This window comes from Elgaria multicarinata, chromosome 7, assembly GCF_023053635.1.
Source record: "Elgaria multicarinata webbii isolate HBS135686 ecotype San Diego chromosome 7, rElgMul1.1.pri, whole genome shotgun sequence".
Taxonomy (NCBI): domain Eukaryota; kingdom Metazoa; phylum Chordata; class Lepidosauria; order Squamata; family Anguidae; genus Elgaria; species Elgaria multicarinata.
Window position 1 is genome coordinate 87,163,018 of NC_086177.1, and position 26,750 is coordinate 87,189,767.

A 26,750-nucleotide genomic window follows, 5' to 3' on the forward strand; every position below is an offset into this window, starting at 1 on the left:
ATGTGTTTTAGGAGAACTAGATTATTTCTCCTTCTCCTCCTCCTCCTCCTTCACAGTATGCATTTTAAAAAGTGAATCTATAACCTAACAATAGTTTTTCTTTCAGTGATGTTTTTGTAGTGTGTGTGACCTGGTTTACACATCACAGTGGTGAATTGTGCACTCATCATTTCCACTTTTAATTAGCAACCTAAACGTGATGTGTAATTCCAGAATTCTGGGTTGTTTATGGATTAAACAACCCAGAGTCCTCCCAACGATTTCCCATGGTCTCCACAAATCCTGGGCTAAACAATACAGGAATTGCTGCTTACAAGAGAACCAGGTCTCTGTGTGCAAATGTTACACTGACAATTGCCTAACCATGTCCAAGCAGTTGGGAGTGGACTGGCAAATTGTGTACTCTCATTTTCTACTTTCTCATCTCTGGTCTTAAACATAGTTAAATGTTGTGTTGTCTTCATTAATAATGTTGCTTATACCAGGGGTCCCACTTAATCACCAAACCAGGATTTGAAATCAAATTTGGAACTGTTTTTAATTGCTGATTTAAGTGGAATGCATAGTTAGCTTTATCGTGGTTAACATTCCTCCTGGTATAATGCTTAACCATTATTAAGGCTTGCAATTTTCCAGAGCGGAGACTGTGTAGATGGGAGTGTATTATCCCATGATCCACTCTCATGCTTAACCAGTTATACAAAAAAGGGAGAACAGCACCCAAAACGGGCAGAAAAGCAATGGAAAGTAAAGCTCAAACTGGACCCTGTTGAATTTATTGGTTCAAATACACAGCCTAATGCATTTCAACAAATGTCTTGTTCAGGGATGTAAAGAGAGCTTCTTTCTTCCTTACTGTAGTGGCTGACCTGTATTTTGTTTTTGTTTAGTGAGCCGCCCTGAATGTCCTTTGAGGCCAGAATAGCTAGGTATAATAAATTAACTGATCTAAAGATAACGTATCTCACATGAACTTATTATCTTCTCCCTTTTGTGTGAGAAAGCTGCCTTTAAATAGAAAAGAAAACGTTTTTGGGAGAGTTTTTTTCCTTAATTTAATAATCAACATTAAATAATCTCTCTCTCTCTGTCTGAATAAGGTAATTATTCAACACAACCATGTGGTTCTTTTGAAGGTGTCTTTTATTGCCTTTCATTAAAATGAAACAGGTTTGCTATAGTATTATTCTAAAATTACCAAACAATTTTCCTTTCATTTTTTTACTATATTTTTGTAGTAGTACATTTATGTACATTGGCAATTAATTACCCATGATTTCAAGTTGCTAGTTCATTGAGGATCTGTGTAAATAGATTCTTGACAGGCAATGTATTATGAGACAGTATTTTATGAGAAAGGTTTGGGGAAGGGTTTTCTTAACCTGACATTTTGTGGTTTTGCCTCATAAAACTAGCAGAGGACTCTTTGCACGGGTTGTTAATGGGGTGAAGTAATGAATCTAGGGTGGGTGGAATGGAAGAGACAAACAACCATAAAGGGGGAGGGGACACAAGTACACAGTAGCTTTATTAATAGATAAAAGCAGTAGGATGTGGGTCATATTCTTTTGCTATGGTCCAGACTCTAAAACAAAGCAGTGCTGTGAACATCAGCAAATCATTAAGTCAAGCTGTAGACTTTACTTTCAGCAACTGCTGAAAGTAGAATTAAAGAGAAAAGTAGCTTTAACTGTGTCCCAGTTAATACTGTGAACTAAGAAAATTGGATATTTTCACTGAACATTTGTAGATTGCATTGGTAATAGAATACATAAGCTTTTTTTGCTTTAAGAAAACAGTGTATTTTTTTACATTGGAGAACTTCAGTGTTCCGTGTTTTTTTTAATTATTTCCCTTACTTCTCTTTTTGATTATATCAAAAGTTCAGTAAAGTTGAAAAAAATCACTGTAGTTCTGTAAAGTTGAAAAAAAAAATCACTGCCCCCAAGGTTAAGGCATTCTGTATTAAGTCTAAGAATTTCTTTTTCGGAACTTAAAAATGTTCCTATTTCATTCAAAAACCAAAGGATCACTGCATCTTGCAAAATAACCTAGTATCAAATTCCTTGAAATAGAATAGGTAGGTGCTTGCACTGGTGAGTGTTTCCCTTGGCATAAAATGTTCAAGACCCTTTACCTATAGATAATTGACACAGACTGGGTTTGGATGACATGATAACCCACGATGGTTTAAATAATCTGTGATGGTTTATTTAAACCATCGTGGGTTATTATGTCATCTGTCAGGCATTTTTAAAATCCATGATGGCTTATTTGGCCAAAATAACTCACTGTAATAACCCTCGTCAGTAGTAGGGGTTATTTAACCCATCATGGGTTATTGTGTCATCTGGTAATCACTGTGGGCTATTGTGGGAGTCTACAGAGTTGTGCGGCAAGAGTGGTTCAAATTACTGCTGCTCTTCTCCTTGTAGGTGTTATCTGTGGAATGGAAACATGTAGAGGATGACAAGAATGGAGAGGGGCGTGTGGAAACCGAGTGTGCTTGTTCCCGTTCTCACATGTAGAGCTTATATGTGAGCAGGACATTTGAATAGGGCTTTACTCAGTGGAACCTGAGTAAAAATGCTTAGTATTACACTGCAAATTGGACACAGTAAAGGTCCCATTTAACTTTTCTAACTGTATGATATAACTCTTCTGACTGCTCTAACATTTTAATAAACCTCTTTACAGGATCTGAACTCCAACTATGAAAAATCTGTGGGTCTGGTTAATTCTGATAGTGATTTCCCCAGCCAAATACTGCCCTAGCTCCAGAATTATCTTTTGGGGAAATTAACAGAAAAGACTTTGGCTCAGGAATGCATGCCACCTGGAACTTACCAGCACCTTAACGTCCATCTTAGCCAGAGGACAATGTGACCAGGCTGGGAGTCACATGGTGGTGGTGCCCACATAGGTGTAAAGCATGCCAACAAGATGCTAGCAATCTCCATATAAGGGAAATCAAGGTTGCCATGGGATAGAGCCAACCTCCCAGGGAAACTGGTGGAGAAAATCAGAAGACCAGTATCATGGAGGGAATCAATTGCATTGTTGGAGTGAGTCTCCTGAGGCTGCATACCAAGGAAAAGCTTTTGAACAGCTTTTTAAAAGGTCATCTATGTCTAAGTTTCTTCTTATCATCATTGACTCTGGATACCTGGGAACTTCAATAGACCAAGACACACACCTCTGCAGTGTGTCTTAGAAATACTCTTTGATCATAGGTATCCTTGCATGCATCTAAATGAAGTTTGTTTCTTTGTGTTTTGAATTTGTGTTGTAGCCCAGGTATTACACTAAAACATCATTCATGGCATTGACTTATAATCCATGCTTGGAAATCAATCCTGTAGGGTTAATTCTATTAGATCTTTCAGTAATTTCTCCTGTAATTATTGTCAGATTTTCATGCAATATGGGTCCTATTCAGGTGCTATGCAATATGAGTCCTATTCAGGTGTGTGGGAGAAACAGGGTCACACTTGCTGGCCCCCACCCCTGCTTGCATGTCCCTTCTTCCTTTTGTTGTCCACACATAAAGGGTGGGGCCTGAAAAAGGAAGCGTGCTCTGGGTGCATAGGCGTCCTGCATGATTTAGAATCCTGATAGGGAGCCTATGTGTGTAGAGTAGACTTCCTTCTTAAGTCCCCCCCCCCCACATCTAAATGGCCATCTAAAGTTGACACACATTTTTGAAACATCCTTTCATATTAAAACAACAACAAACCCAAAACCAATCAATCAATGATTCCAGATTACTATCGTTGAGCATAAGTAAGAGGAAAGGCACTTACAACAAAAGGCCTGTGAACCCAATTATAGATATGTATTCTCTAAATTGATTTTAATGTAGCATGTGTAACTGTGAGCAGGATTATAATCAAAACTGGCAAAGGTGGCTTCTAAATGCAGAGAACCAGAGGCTGTGAACATTCAAATTAGTCATATTGATTATTTTTATCTAGGTCATTGCTGGATCTGAACTGCAGTTAAGAGAATATGACTATGCCAGGTATTTAGCTGCAACTGCTAAGGTCCTACTCTAGTAGGCAGAGAAAATCCATCTGCTATAGAGGAAACTCCCTATTAGTTCCAAATTATGAAGAAAACTGATCCCTTTTCAGTCTTTAAGCCACTTCCATCTGTAATGAACCCTACAGTTCCTTCTGGTAGTCAGCTGGAGTGATAGCTATCAGCTTAATCACCAGATATGCTCCCTAGCTTTGACCTTCTTCAGCCCTGGATAGGGCAGTGTCTGTGCTTTGAGCTAACAACCTGACACAGATAAGCCTTTTCTTTTTCTGTACCGGAAATCCACATCAGTCTTGGCCAAGTGAGATTGTGATTTAGTTACAGTACTCATCTGTAACTTGAAGCCAGCAAATCTTTCCCATCTTTGTCCTGTGTGTAAGCCAAATGTTTTGGACCAGCTTTTTCAACATTTTCTGGGAATGATTCCTGGATATTTACCTTCCTTTGAAAATGGAGGGCCTGGGATTCCCGCCTGCCCAACTGAATTTGATCAGTTGGTTCTTTTATCTCTAGAAGTGCTATTATATTTATATTAATACAGCTTCATCACATCCAAGAGTACATTTTTTGGGTGTGTGTTTTTGTGTCCTCTCAACACACATGACTGTGAGACCATTTCAGGTCCAATTGTTGCCACTGTCTAGGGGATTTCCCTAATGAATAGTTGCTGTTTTGCATTGTTTAAGACTATATAAAAGCTGGGGTGAGAATTAAGTAGGATTGTGAAGAAGTAGGGAAATAATAGTATGCATTTCTCCACTCCTTGCAGGAAAATGAAATCATAACATTTGGCATATTGAATACATTGAAACCCGGGACACAGACTTAGGGGACTGGATATCAAGCTGCATTATCTTAAATAGGAGCACCTATTGATATATATTTTTCCTTCACTCACTTAGCCATTTCGCAGTGGCTTCTTTCTGTTGCCACCCCACTTTTTCTCTCTTGCCATAGAGTCATAGAATAATAGAGTTGGAAGGGGCCTACAAGGCCATCGAGTCCAACCCCCCGCTCAATGCAGGAATCAACCCAAAAGTATACGTGACAGATGGTTGTCCATCTGCCTCTTGAATGCCTCTAGTGTGGGAGAGCCCACAACCTCCCTAAGTAACTGGTTCCATTGTTGTACTGGCTCTAACAGTCAGGAAGTTTTCCTGATGTCCAGCCGGAATCTGGCTTCCTGTAACTTGAGCCCATTATTCTGTGTCCTGCACTCTGGGATGATCGAGAAGAGATCCTGGCCCCAATTTCAGTCTCTTGTCTGCCGACCAAGAAGGACCATTTATAGCCACCCATCGAATGTTAATAAATCCACACACACGAGACATACAGTGGGGAAAATGTAAATAAATCAATAATATGTGGCAATAGACTATTATAAACAATTTGATCAACAGGTGTGGTTTTTAATGCCTTAACCAGATTCGGGATTGGATCTACCAAGCTGACCTACATACTGGGGCTGAATTCTGCTGGAATTGTGGTGGAAGGAAGTTTTAACCTTCCCAAGATCACTGCTGCAGTGCAGTTTGCATCCCCCACAGCAGTTGATTTTTAAAGAGATGGTAGGTTCGATCATGGATCTCCAATGCCCCATCTGGAGGATTTCACTAGTGACAGGGATTGTTCATGTGCTAAAGAAAGGGGAAAGAGGTTGTACATATCTAGACAATGTAGCTTTTAATTTGATGTACAAACAGCAGAAATACAAAAGCAGATTTGGGGCATAATTTGTGAAAATATTTGGAACATTATCACATTGTGTAGCTGCCTCTACTCTGGCCACTAGTTAATGGGTACATTGCCAGTTTGGGTTTATTTATTTATTTAGAATATTAATATACCGCTCCCAATTGAAAATTTTTGGAGCAGTGTACAAAATAAAATGAAAATAAAAACAGAATAAAACAGTTAAAACAAAATTTAAAAGAAGCAAAAACAGAGATTCAAGGCTGCATATTAAGGAAAGGCTTCTTGGAATAAAGATGTTTTCAGGAGGCGCTGAAAGGAGTACAAGGTTGGAGCCTGCCTGACCTCCAGAGGCAGGGAATTCCACAGGAGGGGCGCCACCACGCTGAAGGCTCTTCCCCTGGTGGATTCCAATCGGAGGATGGGTCTATGTGGAACCACCAGGAGCAGGCCCTCGGATGACCTCAGTGACCGGGCAGGTTGGTAAGGGAGAAGGCGCTCTCTCAGGTATCCTGGTCCCAAGTTGTTTAGGGCTTTGTACACAAGTACAAGAACCTTAAACCTGGCCCGGTAGCGAATAGGCAGCCAGTGCAGCTCCCTCAGCAGAGGAGTTACATGCTGGAAAGGGGCAGCTCCAGACAACAGCCGAGCTGCAGTATTCTACACTAGCTCCAGCTTCCGGAGCAGCTTCAAGGGTAGCCCCACATAGAGCGCGTTGCAGTAATCCAATCTTGAGGTTACCAATGCCTGTACCACCGTGGCAAAGCTGTCCCTGTCCAGGAGAGAACGTAGTTGGCGAACCAACCGAAGATGGTAAAAGGCACTCCGAGCCGTGGTGGCTACTTGAGCCTCCAATGACAGAAATGGGTCTAAGAGTACCCCCAAACTACGAACCTCGGGTTGGAGCACTCAGTCCAGTCACCATATACAGTCATTGATTTTGATACATTGAGATTTGCTTGAGATTTTAATCTTTTTTTTTTTACAGTCTTTTGGATAAGTTATGGAAGATGACATCTTACCATGACTATCAATTATTTATTTATTTATTTATTTAGAATATGACTGATCAATGCTAATTCATATATTTGGCAATCACTAAATGTGTAATCCATGTATGAAAAAGTGGCTAAAAAGGACTGAAAATTACAGTACAATGTTAGTTTTACCCTACCCAGTGCCTGTTTACTCTACCCTGTGCCTGTTTGCTTTCTCTTCCCCTCCTTATTGTTTTATTATGGTTTTATTAGAATGTAAGCCTATGCGGCAGGGTCTTGCTATTTACTGTTTTACTCTGTACAGCACCATGTACATTGATGGTGCTATATAAATAATAATAATAATAATAATAATAATAATAATAATAATAATTAATTAATTAACCAATTAGTGTGCTGCGTTATAAGATGCTTTCAGTTTTTGAACCTGCAACATGCAGGATGAGAAATATGGGAAAGGAACACATAACAGTGGCTGATCCCAGGAACATATTTCATCAGGTTAATATCATCACTGAAAGAGAAATTCAGATGTAGAAATGAAGATGTAAAACTGCCAATATATTTTGCTGAGAGGAAAATCCTACACACTCTGGAGACGAGGCAGGACACTGGGTGGTCTTAAGTATGATTCTTCAGTGGCATTTTAAAAGAAGTCTGTTCAGCAGGCCATAACCTTAATATTTTATATTTCCTTCTTTTTGAATAATAGCTGTATGTGTGTGTGTTTTTTTCATTGAGAAGATCCAAGGAAGTTTTCTGAACAAATAATTAAGGTAACTATAGTATAGTTATTATTTTTCTTAAACATTACTGCCCCCATATGGACACAAAAAGGAACATACAGTAACAATGTAAGGATTCTCATATGCTGTAGTGTATAGCTTTAAAAGAGTTTCTGCATTCAAGAAGTTTTAATCTGGCCAGATAGCAAGATGTTTTGGATGAATTAATAGTTAAAATAATTTGATATCATTTCCAGAGGACTTTTTTCAACTTTTAATATTTGTTTGCTTACATACCAGAAGATCTATTTAAGATATTAATAATTTTAATCTGCCCTGATTGGTACCTGCAATTAATAGTATAGCTGCTTTTCTGTAAAGCTTCTTCACTTTTTTGTGCACTTACATTTCTGATCATCTTTCCTTTCTGAGGAGGAATTTGCTTGAGATGTTCCTTTAAAAATGTGGTAAATAATCTTCATTGCAGCTTTGACGTACTATAACTTCTATGTTACTTTCCTGTTTAAAACTAAATTAGAGGTGGCTTCATATACCTCTGAAGTTGCAAAGTCTGTTCATTCTTATCTTCAGAAACCTTTGTAGTGGCATCTGTAGAACAAAACTGCTGACAATTCCCGGAGTCCTCTGAATGAGGAAAATGCAGCTTGGCACTTCCTGGTATTTTTGGGGATTCACTGGATTGTTATACCATTTTCAGGCTTGAACTGGGCTCGGGTTTAAAGATTTTTAACAAGCTATGTATGCGTGCAGGGATTATAAGGCTTTAATAACATTAAATTTTACTGCTACTACTACAGCATTTTTTAAAATGGAGAGCTGAGGAACAGTTCTGACTTACTTTTAATCAGTTAGAAGTTCTACATGCCAAGTTAAGTGTTCTTTATTTATTCCAAGAAGTTCATTCACTGAATTCTTTGACTGTCCCAGAGGGCTCAGTGTGGAAAGGATGTTTACAAGTACAAAGTCAGAGTTATACACACTGTGCCTGCTTGATTCCCCAGTTTGTTTCATATGCTCTGGAATAGGTTACTCTTTTCAACTTCATAAATACATTCTGAAAGACAAAAATACAAACGTTTTTCAAAATCTGTAAATAGGTATGAAATCTACAATATCTCTTTGTACTTAGGCATGGTTAATACATTTGTAAACATAGAACAGAAATATAGCATTAACTAATTTAATCAGTCTTGATCCCTCTCCAACTGTGCGGGTAATACATCAGATCTTTAAACTTTTTTTATGTCCACTTGCACTAGTACACGGATAATAATATGTGTACTAGTGACTATATTTATGATGATCAATAGCAGTGGATTCTTGCTTTTCAAAATGTGTGCCATTATTCAGACATTTACCCATCATGCCTTAGTATGCACATACACACCCCTCTGAAAGAAAGGGTTGAATCCCCTGCATGAAGATGAGTGATCTTTATAAATCAGTTGACACATCTTTGGGAACAAAGAAGCTTAAGTGAGTTTTGCCTTCTCTTCTTATATATGGTGGTGGCCTTTCCTTGCTTACTTGAGTCATCTTGAGGTACTGTTCTGGATGTATTTAGATTAATCTGTAGGTTATGGAAAGTGGATGGATTTCCTGGCTTGTGACAGACACTGTACTAGATGGTCCTTGTGTGTGTGTACTAGATGGTCTTTTCTTGGCACCATCAAACTGACCCTAATAGATTTTCAGGAAATGGTCCAGAACAGACATGTCTTGATATGAATGGACAATACATTTGCCAAAACATATAGAAACAGACAGCAAAGAGTTGCCAGCACTACTTAATAAACACTGGGTAATAATAACCTGTCATCAATCAGAGGTGAGCATTGGGTAGAGAAAGCCAAGCAGGTAGCAGATTCAGTTCAGCTGGACATCCATACAGGACTCAGCATGTGCTCTACACCATCAAATCTTCAGACAGATTGCCCTACACTTCGGGATAATAATAATAATAACAACAACAACAAGAAGTATGATTATATCCCGCCTATCAGGATACAAATCTTTCCAAGGTGGCTTATGAATAAACAAAAATACATTAATAAGATACAATAACACTCAAATATAACAGTTCATAAGGATCCTTCTCACATGGCAGTTTGTGGTAATGACTATATATGGTGAAGGATCTGCCTGCCTCTCCACTTCTCCTGTAATTCTTCTTACAGGGCTGTTAGTGGTAATGTCCCTGTGGGAGGAAGGAGGGAGAGTGTAGCTAGAGGTGGGAAATTCCAGCTTTGAGACGGTCTTTGTAATGAAATGGCAGTTTATTTTGTTGTTTGCGTGTATATTGTTGCATGTTTGGTTGAGGGCTTGATTTGCTTTGGCCAATTCTTTTTATTACAACCAAAATGTAAGTGTGTGTGGGTGGGTTAGAATGTTAAGCTGTTTGAATGGTGTCGTCTGATTGGCTGTTTCATTTTGAGTGGAGAGTGAGGAGAGGATAAAAGAGAGAGAGAGGGTTGAGAGGGGAAGGGGGAGTAGGACGGGCTTTCATCAGGGTAGGACTAGGAAATTTGGGCTATAGTTTTGGGGATAGTTTTCCCCGAGAGGTGCAGGGAGGAGTATTTCTTTTACTAACCTTAGACATAAGTTGTATTTAAATACCTTTTTCTTTATAAATAAAGTTTTCAATATTGTTTTATTATTTTAACCACGCTTTCTCAGTCTTCGTTGTTCCGTAGATTGGTGATATACAACCACACTCACACTCATAACCCAAAATAAATAAAAAGGTTTAAATTTTCCTCTATTAAAAAAGGAGATGGTGTCAGCAAAAGAGAAGTTGTGGATAGCGTCACCAAGGGAAGTGATGCCACAGTCTTTTCATAATAGATCTATACATCACACTGGGAAATTGTGAACCGCCCAGAGAGCTCCGACTATTGGGCGGTATAGAAATGTAATAAATAAATAAATAACTGGAAAATGCAAAACTACCCCAATTAATGTTGGGGATCCAATGCACAGGGCATTGCCCTTTTAGCAATTCCCTAAGTGCTACCATGGCTTTAAGGTGTGCTGTACACCCTTTCATCCCTGCCTCTGCTACTAAGAATACTTCAAAGGATCCTGGAATAAGGAGCAGAGGTGATCCTCGTGGTACCAATCTGTCCACCATGCTGTTGGTTCCTGGACCAAGACAACCTGTTGGCTCAGAAGTGCTGGGGGCTTTCCAAGAGGGAAAGCCTGCTCATTCAAGGGCCAGTTGTTCATCTACATCCACTCACGTTCCATCTGATAGCCAAGAGGGTGAATGGAAACTGTTGAGAGGATTGTGCTGTTCCAAAGAGTTATTAAATATCTTGCTGTTATCCTGTAGGGTCTCAACTAACATAGTGTACCCCATGACCTTCCTATACTAGTATAATATAGGAGGGTGGCAATACATAACATTCTGTATTTTTCTCAAGCTGGCCTTTCCAAATGACTGTGTACAAATACAGTAAAAAACAAAAAGCAAAAGCAGAGCATTGTTTAAACAGCATGTTGGTTTTCAAGGTGGGGAAAATATGGCTAGCCAATCACATCTCTATAGATGTCTCAAGATTCCTTGTAAACCATCCACCGGTTCACAGGTTCTCCTTTTGGGAGCTGAACTACGTGCTTCCTTTGAGTCCATGGGGAAGGTCTCCCTTAAAATCTTTACATTAAAAATGGTATTTCTAGTGGTGGTCGCATCAGAACTAGAAGCCTTATCATCTAAACACCATTGAATGCTTTCTACAAAGAGAAGGTCTTGTTACACCCAGACCCATCATTTACCTGTAAGGTAAATTTGGCATTCAAGAAGTCCCAAGACGTTACCATCTTTTTGCCGGAAGCCAACCCACCAGAGAAGCAGATTGGCATAGCCTGGATGTGTCAGAAGGGCAGTCATTTTCACCCGGACAAGTCGGCACCATTCAGAAAATGTGAATCGCTGTGTCTTTCCAGGAAGCATCCATGAACAAAAAAAGTATTGGGAACAACTGTTTCCAGATGGCTGAAATACTGTATTCTTCTGGCATATGAAAGCCTGGGAAAACCACCCCCACTACTCATTCAGTTAAAAGAGGCAGCAGCTACCTTGGCACCATTGTGGAGTGGGCTCCCGTGGAGGAGTTCTTTTGAGCAGCGATGTGGAAATCTCCCCACACTTCACAGGATTGACAAGTACTCTTCTGCATATACTGCTTTTGGTCCAAGGTTCTTGCAGGGGGTGCTGATGCCTTGAAGTTTGATTCACCTGGATTTCCACCCCGGGGATAGCATTGTTTTTACACACCCTAAAGAATAAATTAATCAGAATCTTCTTCAGCTGGCTGACAGGGAACAGGAGAGGACGAAAGCAAGAGCCACTTGAGAATGGCTCCAATCTTCTATAGCTGCTTAGGCAGTCATAGCTTCCGAGGTTTCCAGCAGCTTGCTGCTTTATCAGCCATTACAGCCCTTCCTGATAATCTGGCTTGAAAATAGAAGCATATGTATTTGTGAAGTATACACATCCCAATTAAACATGCAGTTCCCTGTGCCAGACAGCTTCCCTTCCCACTCCTAAGCACCCAGGCTAGTCAGGTAAAATTGTCGATATAGCCATGATTGCAGGGCGCCTGAAACGTGGATGAGATGCTTCCCTCCATGCTCCAGCTGTCCTGCATAGGATAGTTTGGCAGCCTCCGATTTCAGAGTCTGGTGATAGGATTGTGCCCTCCGTGTTTTTATTTTTAACGTTTGCAAACTGCCTTTCAACCACAATGGATCCCAGGATGGTGTCTACAATAATATTTTAAATAAATAAATAAATTATTAAAAGACATGCATGTAATTTCCTGGCAGCCGTGACAAATAATGCCATCATATGTGCAATATAAAACTGGTTATCTAATGAGTACTCTGTCACAACAACTTGAAGTATTTTATCTAAGGACTAAGAGAATTTTTAATAAGAACTTTTACCTTGAGTTGGCATATGATGGGCGGAATAATAAACAGTTTTTGCTCCAATATAATTGCATTCAAAGACATACTTTTCTCCTGCTGCAGATTACCTATATACTTCCCTTCAAGATATGCGGAAGCATTAATTTGAACTTAAGTTCTGTAAAGTCCCGTTAACTGCAGGAAAGTTCATGTTTGACGATAATGTGCGCCAGTATGGTCTTTCTTGATCTTAACATACCACAAGAAGATGCACACATGATTAGTGACCACACCATATTTCTGGCCATCACAGCGAAACCCCCAGTGCCTCAGGGTACATACAAAAAATATGTTTAGGACTGATGTTTAAAATTTGCCGAAAAGCAGTTGCACTAGGAAACTCAGCTAAACATTCTCCAAGTAGTTTGACAGTCATCCTTTGTGTTAGCATATAAAGTTTGATTGACAAGAAAACTAATCTCTGAGAGGCTGAGTCCCAAAGGCCCAAAATTAGTGATCTTGATGACATCATAATAAACTGCCAGACACCTGCTATGTTACTTACTTTGTAAATAAACATTGTGTTCTATAATAATCATACAGATGTTTTACACAGTTTATGTAAAACATTTTTCTAACTTCTAAAATGTAGTTTATATAATTACAGAGGTATAGTGTGCAGTTCAGAGCTTAACCCCCTCTAAAAATTACTTTTTTTATATAGTTTTTGTTACACAACAAATGAGAAAAGAAGATAGCCTAAAAGATATAAAACATGCATCTAATATAATCTTACACACTGATTCCTGGCAATTAAAATGCTTAAATTAAAAAAATAGTTTATATTATTTCTGGATGATAACTGAGTTTAGTTTTTGGTGATTCCAGCGCTAAGAGCAGCTACTGCAAGTAACTAGGTTTTCTTATGTTTTAATACACCATCAAGAGACTGATTTAACCTTTGTGCAGCTTTCATATTACTATACCATAGCTATACGATTTTAATATCTGTATTGCCCTCAGCAAACAAAGTTTGTGCAGCAGCAGACATGCAATTTACGCTCCCAAGGTTCTCTTAACATGCAGCCTGATGAAGAGTTCAGGACTACTCAGAAGCTTTCTCCCTAATTTGTGACTTTTTAATTGGTTCTAATTAAGGTCTCATTTTGGAGAGTCATGTTTAGTTTTGCTTAACACATTTTAGAAAACTGGAAGATAATCAAGGAAAAACAGTAATATGATAAAAGGTCCAGGGTGCGAGTTCACAGAAGAAATAGCCGTAAAAGCAGTACATATGTAGCCCTGAGGGAAGATTAAAGGTGGGAACAAGGCATGCTAAAAATATTACAAGAATGCCAAAAAGTAATGAAGTAAAGTTTTTTGGGGGGGAGGGGGTCATATTCAGTGGTGATAGGTCAAAGATTTTGACCTCAAACACTAGTGAAAAATGCCTTGCCTGTGTGGACAGTGCAGCATGATTTAGTGAGGTTGTAGAATCTCCTGGGGTGGCGTTTGGCGCAATCTCATGGCTCCCAGATAGTATGCAGGTCTCCTTCTCTGTGGCCAACCTTGCAGATCCTGGCCTATCCCTCTCCTTCCCACTCACCAGCATATTTCCCTTTCTCCAACTTCTCTTACGAGGGCACAGTTGCTATCCAAGTTTAATTTCATTAAAAGAAGAATCATAATTATTAAAATCTCTTCCAATCCACTTCTTCTAAATCATTACACCCCACCAATATTAACCTGAATTTATGCTTTCCTCCCACTATAGAAAAAAGGTCTGCTGTTCTTATTCCCTCAGTGTAGCTATTTTCCCCCTCTCTCTAAGCCTCAGGGTTCCATCCAATGTTGTTTGAGCAGACTTTCTTTCCTCCTCTGTGTCCCCCAACCTTTTGGATCAGACTTTGGGGGCATACGGGTGGTTTTAGGGGGAGAGGAAATCTGTTCCGCCAACGGTGTGCATTCTGTTCATGGACAGTCATTGCTTAATTTCACCCAAAGACTATATTCATTTTGAACGCCTCATAATAGACCAACGTTTTTCTTCCCAATGCCATACACAGGAAAAATTTCATTTCCCCATATTGTCCAGTGCAGTTCTTTGAGCCCTGGTATAGTATTTATTTATTTATTTATCTATACCGCCACAGTTAGTAGCTTTACACTGTATTTTGAACTAACTGCAATTTGGTAATATCTTGTGAAAAAGTAATTATTCTTTACAGATTTTAGTGAGTAATAATGGGATGTTTCAATGATGGAGGTGGGTAAATATGTGTAGCAAAACCATATTGGTCATACTACGAAAAAGTAGATTTGGAGTGGGGAGGGATTTGAGATTGAAAACTGGTGGATGGAGAGGATGCTTAACATTTTCCCCACCTGTCTCTTTCCTGCTACAGTTACCACCATTCCCTGCCAGCAGTTTTCTTGAATTTTCTCCTGCAGGATTTCATGTGCATATTTACCCACATAACACATGTTGGGGGTGGGGGAGAAGGGAGGGTGAACAGCTGCACTGCCAAAGGAACAAGCAAAGGAGTGGGGGACTCTTAAGCATCATTCCCCATTCCACGTTACCATTCCAAATCACTCCCACCCAAACCTGCTTTTTCTTAGAATAAGGGACCAAATTTAGGCTTTGTTATGTATTTGTGTGTAACATGTAGTTTTACAATCTTGTGAGTTTCTTTTATTTTTAGATGTGTAGTTTTGTTAGTTTTATTCACATGTATTTGATAAAAACTTGCTAATAGATTTGAATATATAGTACTGCTTCTGATCCTGAAATTATAAAATTTGCAGACCTTGGCATTTCTATCAGTGCAAACATTGATAGAACTTCCATCCCCCCTCAGCACTGGGGAAAGAAACACTGCAAGAGGAAAGGGATTACTTAGACGATGAATCTGCTTCAGAAATTGGTGGGTTGCCTCTTAGGAAGGAGACTGGTCCAATTCCTTGGTGTTTCCAATTGGGGTTAAAACATCCACTTCCAGCCTTGTATCTGCAGCAGCAACAGCAGCCAAAGGCTGCTAGTTTTTTGTTTGTTTTTTAAATTAAAATAGTTATACCCTGCCTTTTCTCAATAGAGCTCAAGGAGACTCACTATAATTAAACTAACATAAAAAACACTAAAAGCAGCAGACCAAAAAGTCTGAAGAGCCATTAAAAGCCGTTTAGCCAGATAGCTTTTAGTAAGTTAAAGACAATTCAGCAAGAGGGCAACCTCCCAGGGCCTACCTAAAAGGAAGGTTTTGACAACATGGCGGAAAAGGGGGAAAGGGGTTGAGCCTAAAATGAAGGAGGGGGGAAAGGCAGCCATACAACTGAATTAGTTCCCAGTGTGTTTTATAATAATTCACTTTATCAAGAGAAAGTTCTTCTAATGCTTCATTTAAACCCCACCCCCCTGCTTAGAACTACTTCTCACCTTTAGGTGAGCTGGAAAGGGAGCCGTTCCAAATATTCCTTTAAAAACTTTTTAGAAGAAATTTGCCTTGATACAGATAGGATGTCGGGAGTTAATTCGCTTGTGTAGCTGTATTTTTACGTGTGGGGAGGGAGTTCTAGAGCCTGGGTGTAGTCACTAAAAAGGCCGTCTTCCTAGTCCCAATTTAAATATACTTCTGAAAGCATTGAGCACACAGGAGTTAATCCTCGAGAGTACTCTTTGGAGAACATGAACAGGTGCAGGATGTGCGTGTTTTCAGAGAAATCCTTATTATTGACAGAAAATAATTTAGTTTTTCCTGTTACAATAATGCAACAATATATTATTCATAATCACAGTTGCTTAAGGCACTGGGGGATTGATATTCAATGAGGTTTTTGCATAGACTATACAAGATGTAAACTTATATCATTCTGGAATCATAAACTCAACCAAAAACGTATATTCTTTGGTTGAGTTTATGATTCCAGAATGAAATAAGTGAAATTTGCATCTTGTAGAGTCTATGGAAAAACCTCATTTAATTTTAATTGTTCTACAGTGCACCCTTTTCTCAGCTAGTTTAATATATACAAGGTAGTCTTATTGTTTTCATATGTGTTAAAACTTATAAGAAGACATGTTTGTGTGTGTTAATTTTCACTGTTTAGGCCCTACTTCAGCTTAAACTATAACTGAAATCTATCAGCGTACTCTGGAATATCCAGTTGGCAAAGTATGTGTGGAATGTCAAGTGTTTTGACAGTAAGCAGCACTGTCAGAAATGCTGTCCCTTCCATTATTGTCTTCCATACTAAAATTAGAAAGAGTTGGATATTTCCCCATTTAGTGATTTATAGTAGATCTGTTATGAATCAGATTGCCTGTATACAGAATGAATTTTGTTTAAACACTTTCCTACAGAAAAAGCCATACTCTTTACAGAATTGTGTTGTTTGGTATAATTGGGATTAGAACTAGCAAGTGTGTGTGTGTGTGTGTGTACACGTGCACACACCCCTACCTGGTTTTATAAACAGCCGCCCCTCATTTCCATGCTGGAGATTAGAAGCTACTTATGTTTAATCAACTCTTGAAACATTTGTAGACTAGGAATGTGATTGTTTACAATGCTATTTATATAATTTATTGGAAATTTTCCCCACCTTTAAATGACTAAATTATATGCCTGCCAGGTGCTACTCTTAGCTACAAAGCCTGTTATTAGATAATACGAAGTATGGTATATAGTGTAGAAAAAGTACTACTATTTAGTTTATAATGAATTTTTCACAAGTGAATTTTAAGTTACATATCTAATGACAGAAAAATGCATTGCTGTTTTATGTTAAAAAAATTTTTTTAAAGAAGTTACATGTTGGGGCACTTATTTGCTATGATTTTCTCTCTTAGCATAGCTCTTTTAAAATCTTGTGAATTTCTCCTGGTAGTTACGTACTTAGAAATGCCAGCAGTGTGATGATTGTTTTAAAGTACGCCTCTTTTGCATCACTTCAATGCTCGCCAGGCTTCAATATAGAAAGATACATAGATATTTGTGAAAAATATACTCCCAAGTATATAAGTGTAGATTAAGTTGATATTTTAGAAAGTTTTGGGGTGGATATTGTTTTTTGCTCACATCTAAAGTTATGACATTTGCTGTGGCATGTACATTTCCTATCTCTGTTTAATGAGAATATAACAGGGAACCAGAATGGGAAGCTAATGCTGATGACTTAATTTTATATCTAGACTCATATATATTGGTAAATGTTTTTATGTCATTATGGTTTATCGTGTGTGTGTGTGTTTTACCAGTTATAAGAGTGGCACATAAAAAGGAAAAGGAAAGCATAATTGCACTCTTATACTAGAACCCTAAGTGCTTTTACTGAAAAATCATTCCAATTGAAGTATATAAGATTTATTAATAACTAAATATGCTTAAGACATTTTGGAATGCATCTCAATAAATTTGAGTGACTAAAATATTTCGAAAATTGAAAAGGATTTTGCCTGACACCTGTCTCTAAAAATCTTTGGCAAATTTATGATGAGACCCTTATACTAGTAGAGTCAATGCAAATCTTTTTACAAACGTCTAAAAAGAACAAGATCAGCTCTTCAGTTTTGGTATTTTAATTGAATTAGATACTATGTAACCATGACCTTGAACTCTTTTATGTTTTAATCTTTTGATGTGATATTCCCATGAAAATTTCTGAGAGCCCTTATGTTGCTCTCGTTAATATATGTTTTGGTAACCAATGCTGATATAAAATAAACGTGTTTATTTATTTATTACATTTCTATACTGACCAGTAGCCGAAGTTCTATATTCATTGTTAGAGGAAGTAACTGGTATGCATGTAGAACTACCTGATGCTTAAACCCAGCTATTCTGCTTTGAAATTGTATTTTCTCTGTGGCTTTGGAAAGATATACAATGGAAGCATGAAATAAGCTTCCCTAAAATGTGCCCCACATTTTGAGAAAATACCACACACTACAGCCCAACATACTTAACATCTCCTCCACCTTTCAGTTTAACCCTGTCTCCCAAAGACCACTTCTAAAAAACGGGCCTTGCAGAGGTTTCCGAAATTATATGACTACTATAAGTGCTCTCTCAGAAATTGCTATGCAGTTTAAGGGAGGTGATGTCCCCTCATGCTTGTACACCTAAGTTGCTAGCTAAAGAAGTTTTAAATAACTCATGGGTGAAACCAATCTATGTTCAAGCATTGATAACTTTAAAATGTGGCTTTCTTCTTGAGCTGACAATGTTACTGAGATAAAACATAAAAGTCCTACCTTTGCAGTTTTTATTCTTGTTTTCATCCATTTGTATCCTGCTTTTCTCTAAGGAATTATATTCCATGCAGCTTGCAAAAACATACATTGAAGTATAAAACCATAAATCAGAACAGTTAAGACTTCAAAAAATCCAATTACACATTTACAGTTAAAACTACAAGCAGCCACTGTTTTGTATGATTGATAAAATAGAGTAAAGGAGAAGGAAGAATTAGAGGAAATTAGAGCTTTATAACGGATCATAGGTTGGAGGAGGAGGAGGATGGAAGTGGAAACAGAGTAAACAAGGGGAAGGAGACTTGGGAGGGGTACATGAGTAATTCTTTCTTTGGTATATTGATCTGGTTCACACATCAGAACAATTGTGGGATATTGTGAATGAGTCCAATTTCTCCTGCTAGGGGGAGTGGTTAAACAACCCACAGTCCAGCACGTAGGAAGTGAACCTGCTGAAAATATAGGTACAGAGACCTATTGTTGTGCAGGGAATAAAGGAGAAGGATGTCAACTATATCAAAGTATAGTTGTGTTGTACCCTTCCTCGATCAAGAGGGAGAGGCGGGTAACAAATATAATGATGATAATAATAATAATAATAATAATAATAATAATAATAATAATAATAGTAAGGATTCCCTGACAACGAGGGCAGAGAAATTACTATTAGAGCTGGCAATTAAGAATTTGGTCAGAGTAGGATTTTTGGAGAAGTGGGTGTGTTTTTACAGAGCCAGGGGAGAGTGATAGGGTGTAAGGATTGCAAGCCCTTTCACCGAAATGTGTGGTAACAGAGACTCACTGTGCAATCCATGACGTCTTTATTCAGTAAAAAAAACCAAAAAACCTCTTCACACATTTATTTATTTATTACTTTTCTATACCGCCCAATAGCCGGAGCTCTCTGGACGGTTCACAAAAATTAAAAACATTCAAAGTATAAAACAACAATATAAAACCATAGTATAAAATACAATATAAAAGCTCAACCAGATAAAAACAGCAGCAATGCAAAATTACAAATTTAAAACACCAAGTTAAAATTTATTTATAGACTGTTAAAATGCTGGGAGAATAAAAAGGTCTTCACCTGGCGTCTAAAAAGCATATAATGTAGGTGCCAAGCGAACCTCCTTAGGGAGCTCATTCCACAGCCAGGGTGCCACAGCTGAGAAGGCCCTCCTCCTGGTAGCCACCTGCCTCACATGCAGCATCTGTGAAGGATGCTTGCCCTCCAAGCTTAAATAGCCAAACATAGCAAGGCTATCATCAATTAAATGGATGGTTTCCCGCTGTGCCCAACAGGCTTTTACTTGACTCCTCATTCAGGAAGGGTCCCCTTGACCAACCTCTGAGGTGCAGCCAGTCTCTCACTCCTCTCAACTCTGCCCATTTAACCTTTGCAGTGGACTCTGGGGTCTGTCAATTCCAGTGCTCTCTCCCCCTCTGACAAAGGTTGAGTTCCCAAGGGGGCAGGAAGAGGAAATATATTCTCTGAACCTGGGCCTTCTGTTTAGTAAGCTCCTGGAAGATTCCTCCCTAACTCCTGGAGAGTCTTGCGGAATTTCCTTCCCCATTCTCTGTCTTGCCTGAGCGTTTTCTAGCTCTGCCTCAGAGTCTGACTCAGAATCTGAAACCAAACCAGAGGCTTGGGCCCTATCTTAACACTGAGTGATATTGTGGAAAGATGGGATAATAGTGAGAGAAATGTCAACCAGGAGACAGGATAGCAAGTGGATAGATTAGTCAATGGAAACAGGGTAGATGAACAGTATCTTGCCCAAGTAATACTGAGGGGGCAAAATTCAACTAAGGGGAAAGAGAGGTGGTGTGATCTTTGACCCTATAAATTTCTTTTATGTGGGAACATTAATACAGCAGAGCTGCCTCATTCTTTTTTAGGACTCATGGACAACTTATTATTTGTTTTATATTCTCAATAATATTAATATATAAAGTTGTGTTATATTCTCAATCATAATTTTAAAATGTATATTTTGTATGTACGTAAATGTATGCTTGGCAGCATAAAGAAACATTTCGAACACTGTCGAACATTGTCATGATCCGTTTGAGGGCATGCAGTGCTTCCCATGGGTATTGCAGCCAGGCTGTATTCACATGAATCTGCTGTCTTCTGTGTTTTGGAGGTGCCACCTCTAAAACAGCACCCATCTTGCACAGATTTTAAAAATGTCTTCAGCATTTGTGTAATCCATGCTGCTTTGTAATTGTTGTTGCTGTTGTCATTGTTATTATATAGGGACCGTGCTTTTGGCCAGCATGCAGGGATTAACAATCAACATTGATCCAGTTTTATATACTTGGCTCATGTACCAGCCTCAGAAACGAAGCAGCAGACCTATGCAGCAGGTAGGAAATGTTGACAAGACTCATTGTGTGAACTTTATATGAACATGGAAGAATGCCATTGCTTACTGTTTATAGAAGGCTACTGTGGGGGCATGGTTTGGCTACACGTGGTGGGAGAGAAAATAAATTCCTGTAGTCCCACATGTCCCATACTTAACGCACATACTTAAGGCACAACTGTGCTAGAAACATAGCTGTGCTTATTGTTAATGAAAGAAGAAGGCTTCTCTTTTGGCTTGTTGTTATAATAACAATCGTTTTTTCCACGTGATATAAGGATAGCACCACTGAACACAAGCAAATCAAACCAACAGAATAAAATACCCACTAAAATGTAAACTATGTTATATATAATTATTAGGTATCTGAACATTGTCCGCTGCAGGTGAAATCTTAGCCACTGAAGCTCAAATACAAACTCTCTATCAAAGGACGTTGCTCTGGTGAAAGCGGTTGTCATGTTTCAGGTTGGGAGTCCGAGGTGTGTCTAAGCTCTGCACCAGTTGAAGACCACTGTTCTAGGGGATTCAAAGAGCTTGTAGAAGAAGAGAGGCTAATTATTTCAGGAGAGGAAAATTAAAGCTAATTAGGGTGTTGTAACTCAAAGTATGAAGCCAGTGTAAAATATGAAGCCAGAAGAATCTGTTCTGATGAAGTGTGTGAACTTTGGTTGTAAATAATTCCAAAAGCAATGCCATATAGACAAATGTTAACATAGATACTAGCCTAATTATATTGTTCTCAAATGCATATATTTCTTAAGGCAAATAAAATTACCCTCCCTATATACTCTGCATGCCCATACCTGTGTCCTAGGAGCCTGCCTGAAGCATTCTTGGAAAGTTATTACAGGAAGGAAGATCATTATCAAAATGGGAAAACTATAATTTCCATTTTAACTTACCAATAGAGTGGAAATTATTTTTGAATAAGATTAAAGTAGTCTTAAATCAAATGCTGATATGTCAAGCTGCTTCTGTGTGGCTTTCTACATGAACATTTTTCTTCCCCTAATGTTTTTGATATGAACATGGAACGGTGGGAGAGATTGCTGGGGTAGTTTTGAATGTCAGCTTTTAATATAACTTTAGTTAGGTGCTTCATGCTTTCAGAATACAGCCTATTATATTAAATTTGTGCTTTTCCCACTGCACATAAAAACACAGGCCAAATTGTAGCGGCTGTTACATATTTGAGTAAGGGTCTATGTAGTTCCTGTTGCAACTATGTGGTTAGTGCTTTAGGGGCAAAATAGGATGTTTTCCCCTATCCGCATTTGGCTTCCGCACGTATCTGATTTTTTGTGGGCGGGGGGAATAGTGAATAATGTGGACATTGAGTGAAAAAAATATAAAATCCATAACAAAGTTTATGAATGCCTGAATAAATCTGCATAATGCCTTCTGATTCTCTTCATTGGTCACTAGTAAAATGTGGTATTTATTTGTTTTTACTTTTAAAAGCAGTTTTAGCTCTGCTAAAAGTTTTGATTTATAGAAAATCCAGTTTATAATCTTCCAAGTATGTTTTCCATTTAAGAGTATAATATACAGTTGAAGATCGGACGCAGCCTTAGTTGACAAAGCTAATGCTCCTGATGTCACAAGTTCCAAAAAACAAGAAGAGCATCCCCTAGATTGAAAAAACATATACAGGAAATCAATTAGACATATGCATAAGTGGATTTAAAACTTTTATATGTTATTCATTGTAGAGCAAAAGGAAGATCAGGCAGTTTATGGACAAAGGCTTAGATTCTAAAATAAGGTAACCTAAAGTTCACTGAAGGAAACTTTCCCATTTTGACCTATCTCTCTTGTATATACCTACAACCCCTGAAAAACTGAGGGCCCTCCAGTGCAATCACGGGTTGGGCATGGGGTGAGAAAGGGATGAGAGATTTTCCTTCCATGAGCTGTCTTAGGTTAACTTATCTTGGGATCCAAACCAATACTTTTTAACTTGTTTTAATTTAAAATAAAATATTTTAATGGTTTCAAGGAGATCTTCATTTATAATCACACCAGCATTAAGATAGATAATGAAAATTGCTTTATAGGTTTCCAGTTACTTTATATCTCCCTATAATTGAAGAAACTGGAAAATATTGAATTTTTCACAGCATTGGAAAGGGCTACAATTTCTCAAAGCAGTAATTCAGCAGAGAAGACAATACTGATTGTAGTAGCAGTTCAAGGGATGTGTCTTACGCTCATGCTGAAGTTGTTATGAAAGCGACTACCTAACCGGCTTCCTGTTCAGCTACTTTATTTCTTCGATTGTAAGACACCATCGATTGTAAGATGCACACTAATTTCAGTACCACCAACAAACAAAAAAATCTTAAGACACACCCACGATTCTAAGACACCCCCCATTTTTAGAGATGTTTATATGGGGGGAAAAGTGTGTCTTAGAATCTAAGAAATAGGGTGTGTAACCTATATTAGCTGGACCATTATTCTGCTTTTTGTGGATTGTGCTTTTACAATTTATACTTTTTTCCTGTTTTGTAGTATGAATGTTGCTCATTATAATTTACATGATTATAACTTTCTGATTGGCTTTGTTACATTGTATTTTATACTGGTCTTGTAATATATTCATTAACAAAGAGCAATTCCTTGAAGTGTAATATATTTATGTAGTATATTTGATGCTGCTTTTGTTATATATAATTATTAACATATCTAGTACAGTTATTTACTGATTCAATTGGCTTTCTAGATATTCCAACTCAATACATTGGAAAGAGTGACTGCATGTTAAGACTTCAGATAAACACTAAGTTACAGATAGAACTAAAGTTCAGAGAAAAGTCATGGCTCTTTTAAGAGGGTCGTAGTTTCTCCCCCCCCCCTCCATTTGAATGTAGTTTTTCTCAGTGCTGCCTTTTTACTCCACCCTTATAGGTTTTTGTACAGTATTGTCTTTTGATGGATGGGTTTTCAGAAATATGGCTCTAATTTTGCATCATCTGTCCCTTGAATTACTATTTGGCTTAAAATTAAATATTTCTCTGCTAGGGGCAGTACATTTGTATCCCCTTTCCTTCTTAATCAGAAATGCTTGGTGAGCACCCATTTGTCAGGGACCATGTGGCAGGCATCAGATGTTTGGTTGTTCTGTAAGTTTATCTGGTTACTCAGTGAGCTTTTCACTCTGTTGCTGTTGGTCTTCCCACACATGCTGCTTGGTTTCACTTACTTAAAAATTGAAAACTAAGAGTAGTATCCAATAGGGCCCTTGCATGTGTGCCCCGCCAGGTCACGTCCTTCCCAGAAATGAGCGTTTTGGCTTATTTCAAAGCCTGCCCCTGGAAGTGCTATTAGCTGCTGTAAGCTGCTTATAGTCCAGGACTGGTGGTGCTGGCCACACGTGGAAGAGCCCTATTGAATACTGGTCTAACAGTGCTGCCAATTTTACATAATATTTCAGGATTCTATATAACAGGTAGGATCTGCAACAAAGTTCTAAACAAAGTTCCAAACATTTCAAGATACTATAGTCCATTTACCCCACCTGGTTTTCCATCCTTCTCCAAACAATAAGGCAGCATTCTGTGCCCATTGGCCATGCTCAGTACTCATTGAGCTATTGTTAGAGCAGGAGTAGGCAACCTGGTACCCTCCCGATGTTTTGGACTATAACTCCCACACACATCCTAGCCAGCATGGCTAATGGTCAGAGGTTCTGGGAGTTGTGGTCCAAAATATTTGGAGGGCAGATGTTGCCTATCCCTGCCTTAGAGGTTTTTCTTTTAAGAATTTTTGTACTCTTGCTGCATTGAGTTTGGCACTGAGTTTGCTATTAGTATGTATTATGATATGATTAAACTAACCAAGTTTGAAAGATTAACTTACTTTATAGACAAGAGCATATGTCATTGAAACATCACTACATATAATAAATGGAACAGGATATGAGATGTCCTTCGATGTTATTGTGAGGTACAAAGAAAAATCACTTGGATATAATGAATAGGAACATAAGTAGTATTACATTTGCTTTATTCCACATGGTGAACTGTGAAAAAGATGGGGAAATATTTATTTAATTTGTATTACATCCCTAAGAGAAGTATATTTGTCTCTAATCCAAGGTACTGCCAAGGGCTAAACTTCATTAGCTCCAGCTGGGTATCTGCCAACTGGTCTCTGATCTACTGTATATAATACCCAAACTCCATGCCCAGTGCATTTATTTATTACTTGCTATATTTATTATGTTTATATGCCACATTTCCTCCCAAAACCTCTCTCACACACCAATTTTATTCTCAGAGCAGCCTTATGAAGTAGGTTAGGCTGAGAGATAATGACTGGCCCAAGGTGACCCAAAGAGTTTCATGGTTGAGTGTAGATTTGAACTTGGGTCTCCCCTGTTCTACTCTGATATTCTGATCACTACACCACACTTGCTGTAAGTACATAGGCCTCATTTTAATCTAGCTGAGCATTAATAAATACTAACCTTTTCTCTCTCTAATCCATATCTGGATATCTTTAATTGTATTTTTAAATAACATTAAATTAGAGTTTAAAAGTAATTAGCATTTATTCATGGAAAAACCAAATTGGAAACCTTTGATAAAATCCACTTTTGAGGGTCAGTCATGTATTTCTTACAAGTTAGTTAGTTTTCCAAAGCATGCATGTGGTTTTAGCCACATAAATCTCATTGACTTCAACAAATATAAACCCTCTTCCCTAGCTTTGAAAATATACCCCATAATGCTTGCTCTGTGGCTTTATGTTTTCCACGGTAATGCATTAAAAAGGTTCAATAAAAGCCATGTAATTATTGTGCATTCTATACAACCTTCTGACTGCTTAAAAGGAGAAGGAAAATGTCCATATATCTTGTATAGTAACCATCTGGTCTGCATCAAGACAATATCTGTATTTAAAATAATGATGGTGTTCTATATTTGTTAACCTTCCTTGAAATACAGTTTCTTTGCAGAGATCAATTAGACTCAAAGCTCTCTTCACACCTCATGTAAAGGGGAATTACATTTATAATTGGCTTGCAGAGGTGTGCCTCTGCCCCTAACACTAAGATTCTGGAACCCTGATCATGTGGATATGTACCCAGCATGTGGGTACAGTCCCCTTTTATAGGTTTTTCCTTGCAAGTGTCCATGCCAAATGCATGGATGTTGGAAATGGGGTCAGTGGAGTAACATTATCTTAGGATAACGTAACAAGGGCAATAATGTAGGGAAAGAAAAGGAACTACCTGTACTAGATGATAGCTATTCCATTGACTTCATGTGATTGCACTAATAAATAAAATTAATGACAGTTATCAATTCAGCTTATTTGTTGATAGGAGGTCCAATTATAGTTATAGATCATCTCTATATTGACTGTCATCCTGTAGTTCTCAAAGAAAAAGCACTCCTGTTTTTCCTTATTAAGCTTTGTCTTATAACCTCACCTTTGTTCGTCGTGTTTTGTATAGTGTGTAAACCTTCTAACAGAAAAAGTCACTTCCGTGATCTATAATATATTGCTGATGATAAGCAATATATTAGAGATCATGGAAGTGTTGAAAATCAGCCAGTGAGCCAGCAGCTCATATTGTGAGGATAAAATTGAGAGGAGGAGGACCATAAAAGCCACTTTGGGTTGCAAGAAGAAAAAAGGCAGGATATAAATGTATTTATTTATTTATTTATTTCATTTTTATACTGCCCAATAGCCGAAGCTCTCTGGGCGGTTCACAAAAATT

General features: G+C 38.2%; 1 protein-coding gene across 1 annotated transcript in view; it reads left to right on the forward strand.

Moving 5' to 3' along the window:
• VPS13B (vacuolar protein sorting 13 homolog B) overlaps positions 1 to 26,750 on the forward strand; it is a 434,090-nt gene that overhangs the window by 140,815 nt on the left and 266,525 nt on the right. Inside the window, exon 20 of the mRNA XM_063130990.1 lies at positions 20,905 to 21,014. Coding sequence (XP_062987060.1) covers positions 20,905 to 21,014 — 110 coding nt within the window. The remainder of the gene's footprint in view (positions 1 to 20,904; positions 21,015 to 26,750) is intronic.